Raw genomic sequence first — 20,015 nt, 5'->3', positions numbered from 1 at the left:
TACATCCGAACCCCTACTATCAAATACTGAGTATCAGCGTTTAATTGGTTCTTTGTTATATCTGAGCGTCAACACAAGGCCTGATATTGCAGCAAGTGTCTCAATTTTGGCAAGGAAAAAAAGGTATTTTAAGTAAAATACCAGGTCTAGGATTTTGCGACTTCTTCGACGCTATGCCATAGAAAATTAGCTTTGGAAGGAAATTCTATGTCTAAATTCTAGACCAATAATTCTGGTCAAATTGTTTACCTGAACTACATAGAGCTTAGATATGTGCACTGGTAACAGACGAATCAAAGAGCAGGTGCAGGTGTTTTCGGATCTGGCACCAAACGTTTTATTGCAATAGGTATTTGGTCTACGGTGTTTCCAACTCCTGGCATCAAGGTATTATTATACTGGTTACCAGGACATTGCGGGATCGTAGGTAACGAGTTCGCCGAAGAATTGGCTAGGGAAGGCTTATCGTGGGTACTTGTGTGGTCAGAACCGGTTTGTGAACTATGTTTGGAAAAACAGGTCGTGAGGTCTTGTGAGGAAGAGGAAGGTCTCCTCTGCATCGGAAAGGGCAGGTGGAGAAGGACTTGGCTTCACTTGGCATTTCTAATTGGCGTCAGTTGGCATAGTAGGGAAATGACTGGCGTGCTGTTTTGGACTCGGTCAAAATCGCTAAGGCGGTTAGAGCGCCAATAAAGAAGTCTTCAGAAAATTATTTGCTTCGGCAAGGGTCTGAATATGAGTAGACATATGTAATTTATGATTGGTTCACAGAATTATCTTACGATACAATCGTCTGTCCGACCTTGACTCCTTGACTCCAGATTTTCATACGTCTTAAAGTTTGGCCATTAATATAAGAGACGCCGTTTCGTAATGAAACCAGGAGCGTTGCAACTGTTGGTTCAACGTTTGTGGGACCGTTGAGTGAAGTTGTGTCTTGTTTATACGAGAGATAAACAAATTTTAATTTTTTGGTAAGTTGCACAACTCGTCAGCGCTAATAACTATAAGTTGATAGGCTTTAAAAAGCCTTACCTTTTATTGGTTTACCTCAGGATGCTATGGGGCTATTGAGGGTATCAGGCGAGTGCGGCTCTTCTGTAAAGTTTTCAGTATAAAGGACAAAAATCTTCGGAGGTTTTCACTGCATACATACGACTATAACCCCGTTCACAATCGACTAAGTTTCACATGCGCTGTATAGGTTTGTATGTTGAGGCTTGCCCAATTAGACACATTTTTACTAAGTTCAATACCTCTACATTGCGACTTTAACCGAATAGGTCCCAAAACACGTGCCGGGTGGGTTGCCGATGAATCGGTCAAATGTTCATCTCCCTATGCCAGCAGCCGATCAGGAAATACATGCTGAGCATAAAGTTATATTCTCCAAAGTGGAGCATTGAGGTCTCCTTATATAGGTGGTGTTCAGACGACATCCCGTTGCAATTTGAAGAGCGGTTTTCCTAAATTTCTGTAGCTTCGTCGACTGCTATCTAAGCAGGCACAATACAATTTAGAACCAGCCGAGCAAGTATTCCCTTTTTGCTACCAAGGTTTCTTTGTCTTTCCTCCCAAGGGCTACTGGTGACCGCTATGGTGACCCTCCTGCTCCGTACTTAGTTTATTGACAATTACGTTTGTGTTCGCAAAGAAGGAGGGCAAGTTTTTAACAGTTAGTCCCAACAATTTCGAGATATTCGCGCCTGTTTTCTGGTGTCGACGTGAATGACTAATTGCAGCCTAATATTTTAGTCAGTGAGAAGGGTCGCCGTGGATTCTGTAGAGGGGAGAATAAAATTCTGTGCAGTGAATAAGCTAGAAATGTCGTAGAGATAGCTGTTTGCTTTCAAACCCAAGCCAAGCAGTCGTTGGGAGAGAATATGCCTCAATGTGCAACGTCCAACTCCCTCTAAGGGGCGATGTCGATTAAGGCTACGGGTTATTTGAGTGCTTTAAGATTTGCTTTGATTTGTTAGTCATGAACAACGTGTTGTCCAAATTTCATTAATCGAACGCGTGATAAACGCGTGATAACGAGGGAGCCGCTCTAATACCAGTAGGTACCAAAATCGCCGAAAATCGTTTATTCAATTAATATTTAGTTATTTGTAGTGTCACTGTGTGAATTTATTAAATATACGAAATTCATTAGCAAAAACTTATATATCAAATAAGCTAATATTTGTATATGTTTAATAGACTTTGAAGAGGGTGACAAATGTGGTTTCCTATAAGTGTAATTCAACATACGTATGTATATTTTATATGTATGTATTTTACGCAATAATCACAATATTTTTATTAGCACATCGACGGACGTACATACATACATATGTACATACATACAGTGTATAAACGTGCCAGATTACTATTAAGACTACAAATAAATAATATTAAAAAAAAACTTTTTATTATACATCCCTTTTATAAATGGACTAAAAGTAGAAAATAAAAACATGTTTTGATAACTTTTGATTTTGAAATTTTAGCAAAAGTTATTATAAACCATTTATGAGATTGCAAATGAAAAACGTGGAGCGCATGCAATACAAAGCATTAGATTTATAGAAGTCGTATTCTATATTCTTAACTTTATTTAATATAATAAAATGCGAAGTTACAAATCAAAGATGTTGCACGAACGAATTAGAAAAGTATATACCAGGAAATATATGCAACAAGCAGAGGTATGTTTCATTAATTATTTCTTCAAATTACTAGAGTTGCCATCTTAGCAAGACGAATAATGTAGTAGTCCTTAACCCTACATCACTACCTTCCTAAAACAGCAAAAGGTTACTGCTGCAAAGTCCCAGTTTCGACCAGTACAGTCAACGCTTCTTCCCTCGGAAAATAGGACGTCTTGAGCCTACCAATCGAAACAGTAACTTGCTTTGTTCCAATCAGAATTGTGTACGTCTTCGGAAACCTGTTGACCACTAGATACGGACCGTCATACGGCGCTTTAAGGGATTTGTGAATGGTATCATCCCCCAAAAACACATGGCTACAGAAGCGAAGATGCTTAGGGACGAAAACAGCGGACCTTCCATGTTTTGATGTTTGCGTTGGCTTTAATCGTTCAAAATGTTGTTTGATGTTCAGCAAAAAACTGTGCTCATCTGCTGGTGTTTCCTTCGGGCTTTCGAAGAATTCGCTGGGGAGGCGTATAGGCTGTCCATAAAGCATCTCGGCTATGGAAACTCCAAGGTCCTCTTTGACAGCTGAACGTCGCCTTAGAAGGACGATTGGCAAAATGTCCACCCAATTTACGTCGGCCATGTGACACCCGATGCCATCTATCTACTATGCCATTCGACTGTGGGTGATAGCTTGTAGTGTGGATGTGCTTGGCACCCAATAACTTTGCCAGTTCGCGGAAAAGGCTGCCTTCAAATTGTCTGCCCTGATCTGTAGTGATGAACTTGGGTACTCTGAATCTACTGATCCACCCGTTGAGTAGCTCACTCGCAACCGTTTCAGCCGTCATGTCGGCGAGTGGGAAAACTTCAATCCATCTAGAGAACCTATCCACACAGGTCAGGCAGTACGAATAGCCTCGTGACACAGGGAACGACCCAACAATGTCCACATTGATATGTTTGAACCGCCTACTCGACACTGCACACGTCTCCAATGCACCCTTCGTATGCCGTGCAATCTTGCATCGCTGACATGCAGGACAACTGCGGACGCGTGCCCGTATGTCTAAACTATTTGTTATTAGCCTGGTCGTTGCTCTTGCTCCTGGGTGGGCGAGGCCGTGCATGGTGTCGAAAACCACATGGCGAAGAGTTTTTGGAACATATGGTTTTATCTTTACAGTTGAGTCGTCGCAGAAGATTTCGATACCTGTGCCTGGATGCTTGTATTTGACCAAATGTAAAGAAGTTTCACTATCATTGAGTAATTTTTTCAATTCCTCGCTCGCTTCTTGCTCGTCGTGTAGTAGCTTCAAGTCTAATGGTGAGGGAGCTGCAAACGTCTCGATCCTGGACAGCATGTCCGCTACAAGGTTGTTGGCTCCGCTATGTCTCACGTCAGTAGAAAACTGACTGATAAAATTCATTTGTCTTGTCTGTCGTGAGGATAACTTCTCCCAACTCTGCTCGAAGGCTTGAATCAGCGGCTTGTGATCTGTGATAAATTGAGTCCCTTCCAAAAAATATCGGAAGTGCCTGATTGCCCTGTGTATCGCCAGCAACTCGTGGTCGTACCTTCTGTACTGTACTTTCGGTGAACTTTTCCACTGGCCATCAGTTAACTGTTGAAGTGCGGCGCCCATTGCAAGTCGGACACGTCTGTCGACAAAGCGATGATGGCTCCCCTCACTGGGAACGTAATTAACGCCTCTTTTGCGAGTTGTGTTTTGAGCTCTTCAAAATCTTGTTCAGAGGCGGATGACCACTAACTTCGTCCTGTCACGTTTTTTGCAAGGACCCATCATCTTTTGGAGCTGCGGCATGTGGTAGAAATCGCCGATAAAAATTAACTGCGTCCAGAAACCGTCTGAGTTCATGTACCTCCGTTGACTTCTTCAAGTCGAGAATACCTTGAACCTTTCGTGGTAAGGGTGTTATGCCTCTCCGCGATACCAAATGTCCCAAGAATTCTACCTCTGGTAAAGCGATCTGACACGTATCCATATTGATAACAAGGCCCCTCTCGCGATAGCGTTCGTAAAGCTGTTGCAAATGCGTGACGTGTTCCTCCGGCGAAACTGAGGCCACCAACACTTCATCCATATATGGAAAAGCAAATGATAACATTGCGACCGTGTCGTCCATGACTCGCTGGAAGGTCTGGGCGGCGTTTCTAAGTCCAAACGTCATGTATTTGAACTCAAAGAGTCCAAAGGGTGTCATTATAAACCAAAAGTCATTATAAACCATTTTTGAGCTTGAATACGAAGAACGTGGAGCGCATGCAATACAAAGCATTAGATTTAATTGACAATAGTCAAACTACATAACATAGACCTAAAATTTCTACAGAGAAAGTAGAAATTTGGAACCGATTTTAAGCGGTCGTTATTCCACATGCATACATATATTACCTTTAATATCAATTTAGGTCTATTTATTGCGCCCCACGCTTTTCATTTTCAATCTCATAAATGATTTATAATAACTTTTGCGAAAATTTCAAAATCAAAAGTTATCAAAAGAAATTCTATGGGACTAAGAAATATTATTTTCTACTTTTAAGTCCATTTATAAAAGGGTTGTATATTAAAAAGTTTTTTATATTATTTATTTTCTACTTTTTAGTCTTGTCTGTATAAAATTTTGCAATAGATATTAAAGTAATTCAACGATATTAATAGATTGGTGCACACACATGCATATACATATCGTCGTTTAAAGTACAAAAACCGCGTATCGTCATTCTGCAAAACCGCGTAACTGACATTTGTTGCCAAAAATTGGATTTGCTCACACAAGCTCTTGACTCAATCCTTATCCATTCGTCCTCAAATATATTGGCCAGAAATACGATGGCTTTATAAAAAGAGAACCATTTTGAAATATTAGTGTTTTTACTCTCTAGAAAAAAATGTATGCAACCTCACATACGCGGTTTTGCGTTTTCTTGATACGCGGTTTTGTACTTTAAACGACGATATGTATTTACATACGTACGAGCACCAATAAATTTCATTTAAAGAAATGGCGTGTAGTCCATTTCCGTACGCTACAGCAGTAATGCATAGGGCGACATCTACCTCTCAACCGACGAGGTTGATGTCTAGACTTTTTTATAGGAACTCTGCAAAGCAAAGGTTTTATAGCTGCCTGTCTGGACAAACAACATTGCAAGTTACTGGACACACAACATTGCAAGTTGATAAAAGCGTTGTAATAGTAAAATGGTCTAAAGCAATACTAACATTCGTCACTACTGTCGGTAATAATTAAGATATCCATTGAAGCATTGCAATCCACATGCATTGTTGGTTTATTTATTAGACTTAAGTCCATTACTTTCTCAAATTCATCGTTTTCATGATTACTTTTATCAAAGAAGTAACTAACATTTTTGGCTCGCTCATTCTCGGGCATAAGCTCCATTTCATTCTCCATTACTTTCTCAAATTCATCGTTTTCATGATTACTTTTATCAAGGAAATAACTAATATTTTGAGCGTCCTCATTCTCGGGCATAAGTTCCATTTCATTTTGATGCTCTACTATTTTTGGTGAAGATTGTAAAAAGTTGCGTTCTTTGAAACGATCTAAATGTGTTTTTACTGGTGGTGACGCTATGGCGGTGAACAAATTCAGCTGTTTGGCTTTTTTCGTTAAGCTATGCAGTTTATGGCGCTTTTCATTTACCAAAGCATCGAAACTATCGTCCAATGATATGCGTTTTGATAATGGAGAATTGTTTGCTTCTTTCTGAGAACAAATTGATAAGTTTCTTTTCTGGGTTATTAAATCTAAATCATCTTTGATACTCCACTCATTCAGTAAAAGACTCAAATCTTTCGAAATTGGCTCGTAATGTAATGCCCGCCCTTTATGTGTTGTTAATCCCGCAAATCTGTTGGTGACACGGACGATGCCATTTACAATGTCTGATATATTGTGGGTTAACTCATCGCAGTCACTTTCTAAATCCGACGGCAACGTTTTGGTTATTGGTGTAGAGCACTGTGTCGCTGCAGGAAATGCATTTTTATTTTTAACAGGTGAATGAAATTTATCTGGCATACTCGAATGTGGTGAATGTTTCTGCTGTTTAAAAAATTTATCAATCAACTGCAAACCTTTTTTATTGTTGTTCGCACGTTTTGGGGGCCTTTTGGGTTTTTGTTTAATACTTTTAGCTACTTCTTCGGTGGCAGTTATTAAATCTGAAAGATTTTCTAGCGAACTGAGTATATCTTTGCCAGTCGTTTTTCCTTTCCGACGACCTTTAACTGCCTTTGGCGGCTTTTCTTTTGATTTCCTGAACGCCGCCACAATATTTGGATAGGCATTTTCAACTAAGCAATATGGCTCTATTGTACTCCACAGTGCTAGAAGCCCCTTTGGATTTTCTTGCTCGAAAGCCTGTAGCTGTTCCTCTGGTATGAGACCATTAAAGAAACCCCGCTCATCCTGCCAAATAATCTCAAGGCTTATAACTCCACGCACAGTTCGTTTTTTAACTATTTCTTTTACGGATATATACGCGACTGCATTCAATTCAATTACTCGTTGCATGTTTTGTACCTGCCAACGTGCTAGGATTGGCAGAAATTTTTGAAAGCAGTAAATTTCTGTCCATTGCAAAAGGTGACCAATTTGTTTTATAAATTTTACAATGCTAGGTTGTCCCCAAACCAAATTTAATTTAGGAACTGTAAAAGGTTCAGTGAGAAATTCGGCAATTATTTCTTCAGATGGAAACATGGGGTCAGCCAAAGCTTTTCTACGTAGTGAAAGCTCCGATTTCAAAGACAAGCGTTCTTCCCTAAAAAAAGCAAATATTAGCAGTTTAAAACTTATGAAAATATAGGATTGTCTTGCAATGAATGTTAAGAGTTGTACTCACTTCCAGAGGCTTTCATCGCATCCACGACTGGTGCGACAGATACCACAACCACTTTTTGTATGACTCTGGGTTCGTCCCATGTGCCCACAATTACTGCATACCATTTTATCATCAACACGCATTTCCAAGGCAGAATATTTACTGTCCTCATTCCTCCAGGATCTTATTCTAATATATACAATGTAAATATTTTAGAACAAACACTTTCAATCATTTGTCCCTACCTATCTAAGATTTCTATTTCTTTGTATTTATTGAATAGTTTAAGTACTCCATCACGTCCAATGCCACCAATACCTTCGGGACAATAATCACATCCACAGAGTAGCGCCATTACAATGGTCTTGTGCTGACCAAAATCTAATGTGCAGAATTAAAATGATTTTATCAGTTACCAGATGTGTTCATTACACAATTATACCAACCCATCTTTTCCTTTATTCGTTGCATATCGTAAATATCCACTGCTCCGCCTTGAGCAGCTTGTGCACCTTGAGTGGAAACTGAAAAATTACGATAGACACGCACAGCGCCGTAAGCAAAGCAATCCGAGTCCTGGCTGATTACGCCATCTACTAACTGTAATAGAATACACTCGTTTAATAGATTTGCTAATTACAAGGCAAATTCAATTATTACCCCATTTTTATTGAGAAAAGCGCAATAAGCTTCGGCTTCTCCTGGCGCTTGGATACACTGTATACCCATGGATTGTAACAAGTTTTCACATTGTTTTAGCACATGATTAAATCGAGTACGCCCTTTATCTTTATCTTTGGGTTGAGATGGCTGTGTCTCAGTTTTCTTGCTTTGAGTTGGTTTTACCCCGCGAAACTGCAACTCAACACGTTTTGCGATTACTTGACTTTTTAACTTGGGCGCCGTTCCTTCCAGAACGAAAACAGGTGTAACATCCTCCCAGATAAGGTAGCAAGTGCGAAAGAATAGGTTTCTTTGAACGGAAATATGTGTAAGTGAATTCTATAAAGGAATTACGTATAATATTTATGTGCTTACATACTTTAAATGATGTCTGGGATGTACAAAGTAATCAACCACATTCAAGCTTTCGCAGATCCAACCAGCCAAGTCAATAGCAACTTTTTTCCCACGTAATTCGCAAAGGGGTTTCCTCTCGGCATGTGGGGTTAGTACTGACCAAAGGTCCTTCACACCCATTTTCTCAACTAAACACACGATTTTACATTTATTATGTCAAATAAAAGGTAATATGCTTTCGCGGTTTTCGGCTAGAGCACCATTTTCAAATTGTTATCAAAAAATGTCAAAATATGACAGCTGCTGTCCTGTAATAAATTTTGAGAAATGACCCAACAGGAATATTTGGGCCAAAGTAAAGTCGACACGTTATATGATGCAGCGCATATATGTATTACATATATGATGCAGCGATTCTTATTTGGTTTTGAAATTCTTTAAATTAAATAACTCATGGGCTATCCCATTGAGAAAGGTGGGCCAATTTACTCCAGAATGTTATCAATTGTGATTTATAACTATGTGGTCGGAAGTTATAGGGCCTCCGCACACTAGACTGCTCAGTCCGCTTAAAACCGGTTTTGTGTGGATAAGAGGGGGAAGAGAGTTCGAGTTTACCTGGTTCATCTCAGTCCGCGAAAATCGCGGATTAACGGTGAACTGACACGCACTTAAAGCATAAACAGACGGCAGCGTTGATCCGGATCAAATCGGGAATTAACTGCAGTTGATCGGGATTAAGTCCGAGTTAATCCGGACCAACGCTGCCGTCTGTTTAAGCTTTTAGGCATTGAAGTTGGCTGCAGAAAACGGCGAAGCTCTGTAGTCGTAGTTCACTCTCTCATTAGTAATTCGCATTCCAATTACCCTTCGAATTGCGTAATTCGCCATACAAAATTTTCAAAGTGAATAACCTCATAATCCATAATTTAATACGGAAACTTATACATTTTTAGGAATAAACTACATGTATTTTGTCGGTGGTTTATTTCAGTGATTTTTAAGCGATTTTCAATAAATTTTTTGTGCAATTGTAATTAAAATGAAGTGCGCGGTGATTGGATGCAAAAACACGTACAAAAATTAAAAATTTGTTAGCAGAAACATGTGCTACAACATTGCTTGCATTTTTTTCTTTATGCTTCGTCTTCATATTCTTTGTTTACCTTTCACAGAAAGTAACATGGCGCCGAAATTACAAACGTCAGCCAGAAAATTACTTTTTTCTTTTGCTTCATCATGTCAGTTCTTGTGTAGTTGGATCGTGGAAGGTATACCTATATTATATATGTGCCGATGTTCTACAATATAGAACCTACATATTCCGCAATCGATTATAAAACATCGATATTTTACGACTTATCGTCGATAACATCGAATATCGATGAATAACGGGCATTCTTAGTACATAAGTAATTGTTTACGAAATTTGCGCCAAACTTGCAAATCAAGCAAAATTTATTTTTTACCATTCGCCATCGATTTATAAAGCATATAAGCGTAAAATTTTATGTAGTTGAATACAAACCTTAAAATATGGATGAAATACGTAAGTTTGTTTAATAAAATTCTTGGAACTATTTATTCATAAGTATGTACATATGTACGCTTCCACTGAAAGGATATATCAAGCGGAAGGAGAAGGCGCGAAATGAGGGCAACAGTCAGCAACTGGCTATTTGTTGCAATAATTTGGGTGACTACTACAATCAACAAGGTAAATATAGAAATGCGGTCAATGAGTACCTGCAAGAAGCCGAAATTTATGCGAAACTGGGTAAGAAGTTGGAAATGGCGAAAGCGCATCGAATGGTTGGTGAAATGTTTATGCTGATTAGTGAGTTTGGCAAAGCCAAGGAACATATAAACTTATACCTCGGTGAGTGAATTACAGATTTGAATTACAATTGAATTTAATTTAACTATTATTTAAAGATATCGTAAAGAAGTTACACAATAAAGTTGAAGAGCAGAGGGCTTATGCCACTTTAGGACGTGCCCACCTGTTGCATGGCCAAAGCACTGTTGAGAGTTCGGCGTCTACTACAATGGAGCAATTGCGGCAAGCCGAACGTGCATTTCTCAAGAGTTTACTCTTAATTAAGGAGTGAGTGCATATACATTTGTTTCTTATCCAAGTTTATATGCATACATACATATATATGCTTATACCTATAAAAGTATATAAGAAAATGGTTAATAGGTAAATACATATGTATTTTCTTCCAGACTTTCAGGTCAGATTTCGAAACTGGAGCAGTTGGATATGCAAGCGCGCTGCTACCTAAACATTGGCGTTGTAAAAGAGCATATGGAAGAATTCGAAGAGTCAATTTCATACATTGAAAAAGCTATAAAAATAACTAAATTGAACGATATATTCGAATTGACACACTTATGTTACATTTCGATGAGTCTGCTATATTTCTACAAAAAACATGACTCGACATTAGCGCTACGTTATTGTAACCTGGCTTTGGAAGTTGCGAAACGTTTACCGAATAGGGTCAAAAAAATTTGCGAAACGCTCATTACAAAATCTGAGATTTTAATTAAAGATAGTGACTTTGCAAGTGCAAAGCAAATACTAACTAAAGCATATAAAAAGAACACACCTGACGAGAACGATCGGATCACAATTGAAAAATCGCTGCGAGTAGGTTGGTCCAATGTTAATCAAAAACAAAATATATATGTAGATAATTACTAATCTCTGTGTTATTAATTTGATATACTATTACTAGTCGTTAAAATATGTCAAATTTTGGATGAATTAGTCACTACCAGCTCAGTTGACTATGCAAAGCGTAAAAGTTTGTTTGAGAAACTTGGTGATGGGTGTTGTCAATTGCAAAACTACTCTAAAGCTATTGAGTATTACCAGCAGATGTTGAACTGCGCTGAAAAAAATGCAGAGCCCGAAAAAAACCTAATACCGATTTATGTGAGCCTCTATCAGACTTACAAAGATAATAAAGAATATGACCAGGCACTGGTCTACTTATGGAAGGAATATGAACTGAATAGAGATGTACCCTCGGAAGCATTCTCTACACTCTGTACCATTGCTGAAGTGTGCGAGCAACAGCGACAATCTTTTTGGACAATACAGGACATATACCAAAAAGCGAAGCAACAAGTAGCCAAAAACGGAAGTGATCGGGAAAGGATAAAGCATGAGCGTATCGTTTTTGTGCGCCTTAAGCGGTTGATGCTGAAGCACAAAATGCAAATGCTGGCTGATGAACTGTTGGAAGAAGCAAAAGAAAAAGGTTAGAATTTGTTTGATGTAATTGATGAAATGAATGCGATTATACATGTTGTTGTTGTTGTTGTTGTTGTTGTTGTTGTTGTTGTTGTTGTTGTTGTTGTTGTTGTAGCAGCATACAAATTCCCCAAAGACTTTTTGGGGAGTGTTGCTGCGATTATACCTCTTATGTATACATGTGCATATATAAAATTTTGGTGTATTTATACCACTTCATATCCAGGGATACACTTAAATCTTGACGACGATGGTAGTGATACTGAATCAGATGCCGACCCGGCAGCAAGTAACGAGGAAAATACCCCCGAACTGGGCGATGACGTTTGCCTTGATGATCTCACTGACTCGGATATGAGCGATTTAGATGAGACTGAAAAACCAAGGCCACATCGGGTAACGCGGGGAGTGCGCGCTCTGACAGTTAAGCGGAATAATAAAGGAGAAACTCAGTTGCACCAGGCGTGCATAGCGGGAAATATAGAACTAGTGCGCCGACTGCTCGATCAGGGGCACGTAGTAAATGTGCGCGATCACGCCGGTTGGATTCCTTTGCATGAAGCCTGTAATCATGGTTATCGCGATATAGTAGAACTGTTACTAGATCGCGGGGCAGCTGTTGCTATTAACGATAAAGGCGGTCTGAGTTGTGATGGCATAACTCCACTTTACGACGCCTGTTCGAATGGGTTTCTTGATGTAGTTGAACTTTTATTAGACCGTGGCGCTGATGCTGCTATTAAGACAGATTTCGGTGAAACATGTTTCAATGGTTTAGATAAATGGAGGCGTTCAGCTCCTTTAACTGAGGGTGAACAAGCGCAGTATGAAATGATTAGAGAGAGATTATTGACCACACTTTCTAAGACCGGAATTTGTAAGAAACCATTAGCTCCTCTAACAAATGCGCAAGTTGAATCTGCATCAGAAGAGGGTTCAGATAGTGGTGATAGAACGCTGGTGGAAGAAGAATTGCGTAGTAACGGTCGTGTACGTACTAGTTTGAATCGTTCTGGCGAAAACAGAAGAATTTCGAAGGTACTTAACAACTATAAATACTAATACTTATTCTTTACTATAGCTGATGAGAGAAATTGTTGCTAAGTATTTTTAAATTTTATATTATTTGTTTATAAGGAGCATAAGAAAAAGTCGCCCAGAGACAAATCTGCTGGTGTGGAGTATAAAACAATAATGGCCCAATTGAAGCACCCGAATCGTGCAAACGCTCTTGATGATGATACTTTTGAGAGCTTAAGCTGTGGTCCCAGTACTTCCAATGCACAGAAATCTCGACGAAGCGCTTTACTGGATGAAGATGAAGTAGATGATGAGAATTGGCTAATCGATGACATAGGCCCAGAACGCAAAAAGCGACGTTTCCACACACCTACCAAAGAAGCAGCATCGTCATCAAAAGAAAATTTAAATGCTGAATCAGGAAATTCGACTTGGTCTGCAGATGATCTATTAGCAGCCGATGATGCTTTTCATGTACTCTTCGATGCAGCAACCGGTTCCACGAAGTCGCAACGTCAAAAACAGACACGAAAATTACGTTTATCAGGTTCGTCCAATATTAGCACCAGCTCGAATTTATCGAACAGTAAACAAATTAAAGCAAAGCATCAATCATCTTTGCTTGAGAATGGTTTCTGTCGCTTTCGCAGTGAGAGTCCACGATCTATAGAAGATTCTTTTGATGTGGCAACAACCAATTCATTTACAAATGAGCCAGACTCAACAACCTCCATACATCTACTCATATCCCCTTCAAAATCATCACCAGTTAAAATACAAACAACGCAAGTTATTCCAACAACAATTTCATTTAAAATAAAAGTAGAAAATGAATTGTTGTTAGTGCCAGTTGAACGTAAGAAGTTGAATGATGTTAATATACGCTGGTTGGCTGAGGAGGCAGCACGCCGATATTACAAGTAATTTTAAATTTGTATATTTATATACATAAAAACCAAATGCAATATTAAATAAATGTTTTTAATATGTTTTTCATTCCAGCTTAGTGGGTTTAAAACCAGTGCTGCGTTTGAAGACCGCAGATGGATTTGCATACGAAGAGAATGATTCAGTAAATGTGGCGGTCGAGCAGAATATGATTTTAGCAACGGTGCTGGACTGGCAGATAGCACCGCTTGCTGAGCGCTACGAAGAAATGTGCCATCAGATGAAGAAGGGTAAGTTAATTCCGCATTTAATACGCAGCAGATTTTTATTTTAATAAATAAATACAAATTATTTTAAATAAATGATTACATAAATAATACAAATCTCATGTGACTTCACAGATTTTTCTATTTTGAATATTTATTCCAATTAATTTGATATCTTCTAAAAACATGCAATCGCAAGTATAGAAGGCCTTTTCCGTTAATTTTCCTAAAAAATCTAAAAAAATTTGGCATTAAATACTTACTTTATTAACTTATATTTTCTTTTACAGATGTCAATAGCGAAATACTGTCCGCTTTGGAGCAAACACAAACGACAAATGTTATCTGCCTAACTGATTGTTGGTTACCACCGCCCTTGACCGAACCGTTCTTCAAAGCTGTGCTGCACCAGAGTAATTTACGTGTCATAAATTTAAGCCATAATTTTATACAAAACGAAGGCTGTCGGCAGTTAGCTAAACCCATACCAACATTAAAACAGCTCAAAACACTAAACTTGCAAGGTAATTTTATAACTGCTGAAGGTGTAGATATTTTGCTCTCAACGCCAGGCGGACTTGAGGAACTGGAGGAATTAAATTTGAGTCAAAATCCACTAGGCAATGGCAGCTTGCGGATGCTGGAACGTTTTTGCAACAGCAGTGCTGCAAAATCGTTACAGACACTTTCGTTATCAAATTGTAATTTAACAAATTTGTACGACTATGACCTGGCCTTTTTTCAATTGACTGCCATCGATTTGAGTTATAACAAACTCACGGATGAATCGTTGCGTAAACTTTTAACCAAATTAAATGCATCACGCTTAAGAGAGTTAAATTTGAGCTATACGCAAGAGAGTACCTGTGCGGATGAGCGTAATGCCGTTACGAATGCAGAGCAAATAACAGTGTTTTTTGAGAGTGGCACATGCGAGAAGTTTCGACGCGTTCAACTCTGTGGCTGCCATTTGAGCGACATGAATATGTACAAAATAACTCAGAATTTACAAAAAGCAAACGATTTAGAACTACTTGAAATAAGTGATAATACAAAATTAACCGGAGCTGCCTTACAAATGGTGTTTGCTAAATTACCCCAATTACGAAAGTTGTGCGCGATAAATTGTTTACATGTTTTAGATGACGAACGTTTGGAGAAATTGGAACAGTGCAAGCAAATACCAAATTTTCTATCGTTCACATTGGAGGCCAATAAAGACGATTACGAACGGCGTTTGCGTCATCTGTGGCATTTGCATTGGGGCGACAAAGCGCATATAAAAGCCTACTCCGATTGCATATTGATGTATATAAATGAGCAGGATCTCCAGCAACATTGGTAACTAATGCCAACCAGTTACTAGCGAATGGTCACGTTAATATCTGCCTATAGATAGATAGATAGATTATATATTTTTTAAATCATCCATACATATGTATGTATACGTGTTTAAAGAGAATTTTTATTCTGTTGAATGTTTTAAATGTTTCGTGTGTTGTTCTGGGTGACTTCCATTGTTAAAAATATGTATGTTTTAGTACGAATAGCTTGTTACGAGCAATCATAATTTTGCCTGATAAGTATTACAATTAAATATGTATGTAAATAAAATTTGAAAATATAATGGCGTCAATTGCATTTAATTTGAATGTATTTCATCTTTGAGCTTTTCAAAGAGTTTTAAATTACATACATATGAGCCGTTTATTTTGAAAGTGGCATTAATTACTTTATTTTAAATCGATATACTTACATTCAATCATATTTTTATAAAAAATTTGCGAAAAATAAAATATTTAAAAAATAATTGCAAGTATTGCAAAACCTTCGCTGTACCTTAACTTTATTGACTGACTGTACATATGTAAGGGTTTGCATTTTAATACGTTTAAAAATATTGATGCCAACTTTCGAGAAAATCTACTTGTATTTTTCATCTTAGGATACGAAAAACTGCGATATTTTAGTAACTACTGAAGATTATTCACTCAAAATTGATATTTACAATACTTTTAAGAGGAAAAATAAGTATATTATAAATTTTTGAAAAATGGGCGTAGCCCACTTATGGTTACATGTGTATCTTTTGGCAACCGCTGCACCGATTTCTTCCAAACTTGGCACAGTTGTTGGCATTGGTACAGCATACCAAATGGACGAAAATTGTTAAAATCGGACAATAACCATGCCCACATCCCATATAACGGTAATTTGGAGAAATACGAAATCTTTGATAAATCAGTAAATATTAAAGCTACTGTATTCAAAATTGACGCTTGCAACAACTCTTTACCAAGAAATACGTTTATGATAAAATTTTGGAAAATGGGCGTGGCACCGCCCACTTATGATCGCATATATGTATCTCGGTAACCGTTCTACCAGCCCGAACTTAGACTTTCTTACTTGTTGTAAATAAATTTCTCAGTTTTAAGATTGTTTTATTAAAATTTTGTGTGTGACTGTTTTTCAATATTATTTTAACTATTTCTGAAAATCATCGAAATCGGTTAACTGTAACATATAGCTCCCATTAAACTGATTTTTCATATAGGAGGTTTTTTTAATAAGAAATTTATCGATAATCAGTTGCATGGGAGCTAAATGCTATAGTAAACCGATTTCGATGACTTTCAAAAATTGTAATATTAAAAAACCGTCACGTACAAAATTTTGCAAATACAATTTTAGGGAGTTATTTAAAAAAAGTTAAAATTTTCAATTACCATTACCTCGGAAATTGGATCCAATTCAGCAAAACGGGGACGCCATTGAATTTAGAAGGCCCCAATTAAGTACGATCAACTACCAAAATCTTTGTACAAGATCCGAGCACAGTGTTATTAAATATACAAAACAAGAGAGTTTTGATAGTTTGAGATAATTTAAGATACGGAAGACTAAAAGTACAAACAGAATCAAATCTCTCAGAGAAATTCGTCGGAAGAAAGTTCGCTGCTAAAATTAAAACACACTGCAGTATATGAGATTGTCTCCAACTTACGACGAAATTCGGCAATAATAGATTTATTTTTAATTTTGCCGTTGTCACCGGTCATAAAATCAGGTCTCAGTGGAAAAGTAGCTTTGTTTCCTCATTTTTCTGGCAGATAATTAACAGCAAGAATCAAAATGGTAAATTTTGCTGATTCATCTTTTCGCTTTTGTGTTTTTATATTTTTTGTTTGTCATTCAATTGATGTTAATTTCGTTTCTGTTCTATTTTACTGGGCGAAATGTTGCGGCAAACATGACCCGGCGGCATCGCTCCGACCGGCGAAATTCGCACAGCGATTTGGTTCTGTTTATACTTTAAATCTTCTACCATCCATTCATTGTTATTTTAAGAAAAACGCTCTCAGATTTTTCCAGTTTTCGCCTAGCTTCGATGAAAATCTACTGATAAAAAGTTTTATCGTATTTTATCTCTCAGTATCTCAGTATCTCACATCAAGTAGGAATAATCTAGAAAAAAATTAGAAAAAAATAGTTGCACAGAATTATGCAGATAGAAGCTGTCATATTTAGAACCTATAGGGCCATAGCGTGATATATGTACATGCATACATTTTAGACTGGGGCCAGATGGGGACATACTACTTTCACACTTATAATCATTTTCGACGTTTTTTGCAACTATTTGCATTTATAGTTGTAAAAAACTTCGAAAATTATGATCATCATTGATAATGCCATCTTAATATATACTCGTTTTTTTTTGATATTCACAATATTTTTCAAGTAAATTTTTTTTGCTATTTTTCTATAAAAATATTACTCAAGCTTTAGCAAAATTTAGGAAAATTCATAGAATTTTCATCAAAATTTAAAGCGTTTTAATCTGAATATTTACAAAATTTTTATGTATGCAGTTTTATTATATCCCATACAATTTTAGTCAAGCGTCTAAAAATCGCGTTGATTTTTAATAAGTATTTTTTCTGACTTATTTTTGCAATTTTTTCCTTATAAGCATGAATTTCTTATGAAATAAAATGTAACAAAATTTCAAAAAATCAACTCCAGTTTTTGTAAATTGCACTTGTTCTATAAAAAAAAAATTGAAAAACTAGCCACAAACAAAAAAAGAATATTAAAAATGAACGCGTTTGATAAAAATGATGATTTTTGCTTAATTGTGTATAAAGTTTGAAACTCTGATTTATATGGGTTTGGCTAAAGCTTGGACAATATTTTTATAGAAAAAAAAAAAAAAGATTTAACATGAAAAACGTTATAAATATTAAATTAATCAACACATGAGCACTCGTGTGAGTCACTGTGTATATGTATATTTTTTTTGTACTTACCCTGATCTTCTGAAGCCATTTTACAGAATTGAATTTGGTTTTTATTTGAAACACTTTGATGAAACTTTCTCAAAAGCTGCGCTTAAAATAAGTGACGAGAGAGCGAGGTGTTCGCAGTACTATGGTAATATATGCACTTAATTCTATGGCAAACCATTCACTAATGGGACATCAAAACACATGTTCCAGAAGCTTTCAGCATTCCTCTTCCTATTCTAAATTCGTCGTTTTTTCAACTTTTGGTCAGCACTTTGCGATATGGCCCCATATCTAATGCGGCGTCAGGATTTTTTTTAGGATTTTTAAATGTCAAACATATGATAGAAAAAATTGTTCAGAATTGAAAAATACTATTTTTTGGTTCACAAGGACGGATTGGTAATGAAAATCGGATTATGATTAGTTTTTAACCGACTTCCAAAAAAGGAGGAGGTTATCGGTTCGTCGGAATATTTTTATTTTTTTTTTATGTATGTTACCGCATAACTTTGGACCACGTCAACCGATTTCGATAATTCTTTTGGCATCGGAAAGGTAGTGTCTCAGAGGTGGTCCCATACGAATGTGGTTGAGATCCGATCAGTGGATCATGAGATATATATATATATATATATATATATTTTATATGGGAGTTGAAGTCGGTTTTTTTTTGCTAAAAATTACTAGTTTTTAAGCTATTGAAGTCGAAGTACGAAATTCGAGGATACGGTCGTGTGTATATTAAGCCTTAACCTAAATTTTTTTAAATAAATATCTCCCATATAACGGTAATTTTCAGAAATACGAAAACTGCGATATTTTAGATAATTCACTAAAAAAAAAAAATTTGGACGAAAAATATTAAGAATATTATAAATTTTTGGAAAATGGGCGTAGCCACGCCCACTTATGGTTACGTGTGTATATCTTGTTAACCGCCGCACCAATTTCTTCCAAACTTGGCACAGTTGTTGGCCTTGGTACAGCATACTAAACGGCCGAAAATTCAAAAAATCGGACAATAACCATGCCCACATCCCATATAACGGTAATTTGGAGAAATACGAAATCTTTGATAAATCAGTAAATATTAAAGCTACTGTATTCAAGATTGACGCTTGCAACAACTCTTTACCAAGAAATACGTTTATGATAAAATTTTGGAAAATGGGCGTGGCACCGCCCACTTATGATCGCATATATGTATCTCGGTAACCGTTCTACCAATTTGTACCAAACTCGGTATTTTTATTGTGCTTGCCACATAAAAGCCAAACGTTGAAAATTATTGAAATCGGACTAAAATTACGGCTGCTTTTCATATAACGGTAAATTTCAGAAATGCTTGAAACTGCAATATTTCGAAATTTAAGGACGCTAATTTACTCAAAATTGATACACCCCAGCTTACCATCTAGCGGTAGGTTTCGGAAAGGGGAAAAACATATATTTAATACTTGCGCCGGGTATTTGATATTCGGCTCCGCCCGAACTTAGACTTTCTTACTTGTTGTTGGCTTTTAGGCTTCAGTGAAATAAATAGAAGTTGGCTGCGTTTAATTTATGTCAAATTCAACATGCGAAGTTTGCTGTGATGGAGGCAGTGGCAGTGAATTTAGAAATTGGGCTAAACTGAGCAGTACTGCCAGCTGCCACTGCTGTATTGTGAGTCGCTTCATTGGACACCACACTTTCTAAAAAACAGCTGATTTCGAAAAACTGCCACTGCCACTGCCACTGCGT

General features: G+C 37.2%; 2 protein-coding genes across 2 annotated transcripts; one reads left to right on the top strand and one right to left on the bottom strand.

Moving 5' to 3' along the window:
- Positions 1–5,792: 5,792 nt before the first annotated feature.
- LOC118745988 (flap endonuclease GEN) lies at positions 5,793–8,922 on the bottom strand. The gene is made up of 6 exons (XM_036479697.1): positions 8,564–8,922; positions 8,182–8,494; positions 7,968–8,121; positions 7,767–7,902; positions 7,543–7,710; positions 5,793–7,461 (listed from the first exon to the last, which is right to left on the bottom strand). The coding sequence occupies exons 1-6, from the start codon at positions 8,719–8,721 to the stop codon at positions 5,889–5,891; spliced, it is 2,502 nt and encodes an 833-aa protein (XP_036335590.1). The 5' UTR covers positions 8,722–8,922; the 3' UTR covers positions 5,793–5,888.
- A 943-nt stretch (positions 8,923–9,865) lies between these two features.
- On the top strand, positions 9,866–15,722 carry LOC118745982 (tonsoku-like protein). The gene is made up of 9 exons (XM_036479689.1): positions 9,866–10,090; positions 10,163–10,420; positions 10,477–10,648; positions 10,771–11,201; positions 11,286–11,813; positions 12,033–12,844; positions 12,944–13,746; positions 13,829–14,004; positions 14,271–15,722. The coding sequence occupies exons 1-9, from the start codon at positions 10,078–10,080 to the stop codon at positions 15,323–15,325; spliced, it is 4,248 nt and encodes a 1,415-aa protein (XP_036335582.1). The 5' UTR covers positions 9,866–10,077; the 3' UTR covers positions 15,326–15,722.
- Positions 15,723–20,015: the final 4,293 nt, after the last annotated feature.

This window comes from Rhagoletis pomonella, unplaced genomic scaffold (assembly GCF_013731165.1).
Source record: "Rhagoletis pomonella isolate Grant_MI unplaced genomic scaffold, Rhpom_1.0 Rhpom_scaffold_00010, whole genome shotgun sequence".
Lineage (NCBI taxonomy): Eukaryota > Metazoa > Arthropoda > Insecta > Diptera > Tephritidae > Rhagoletis > Rhagoletis pomonella.
Note: the sequence above shows the minus strand (reverse complement) of the source record. Positions and strands in the feature narration are given on the sequence as shown.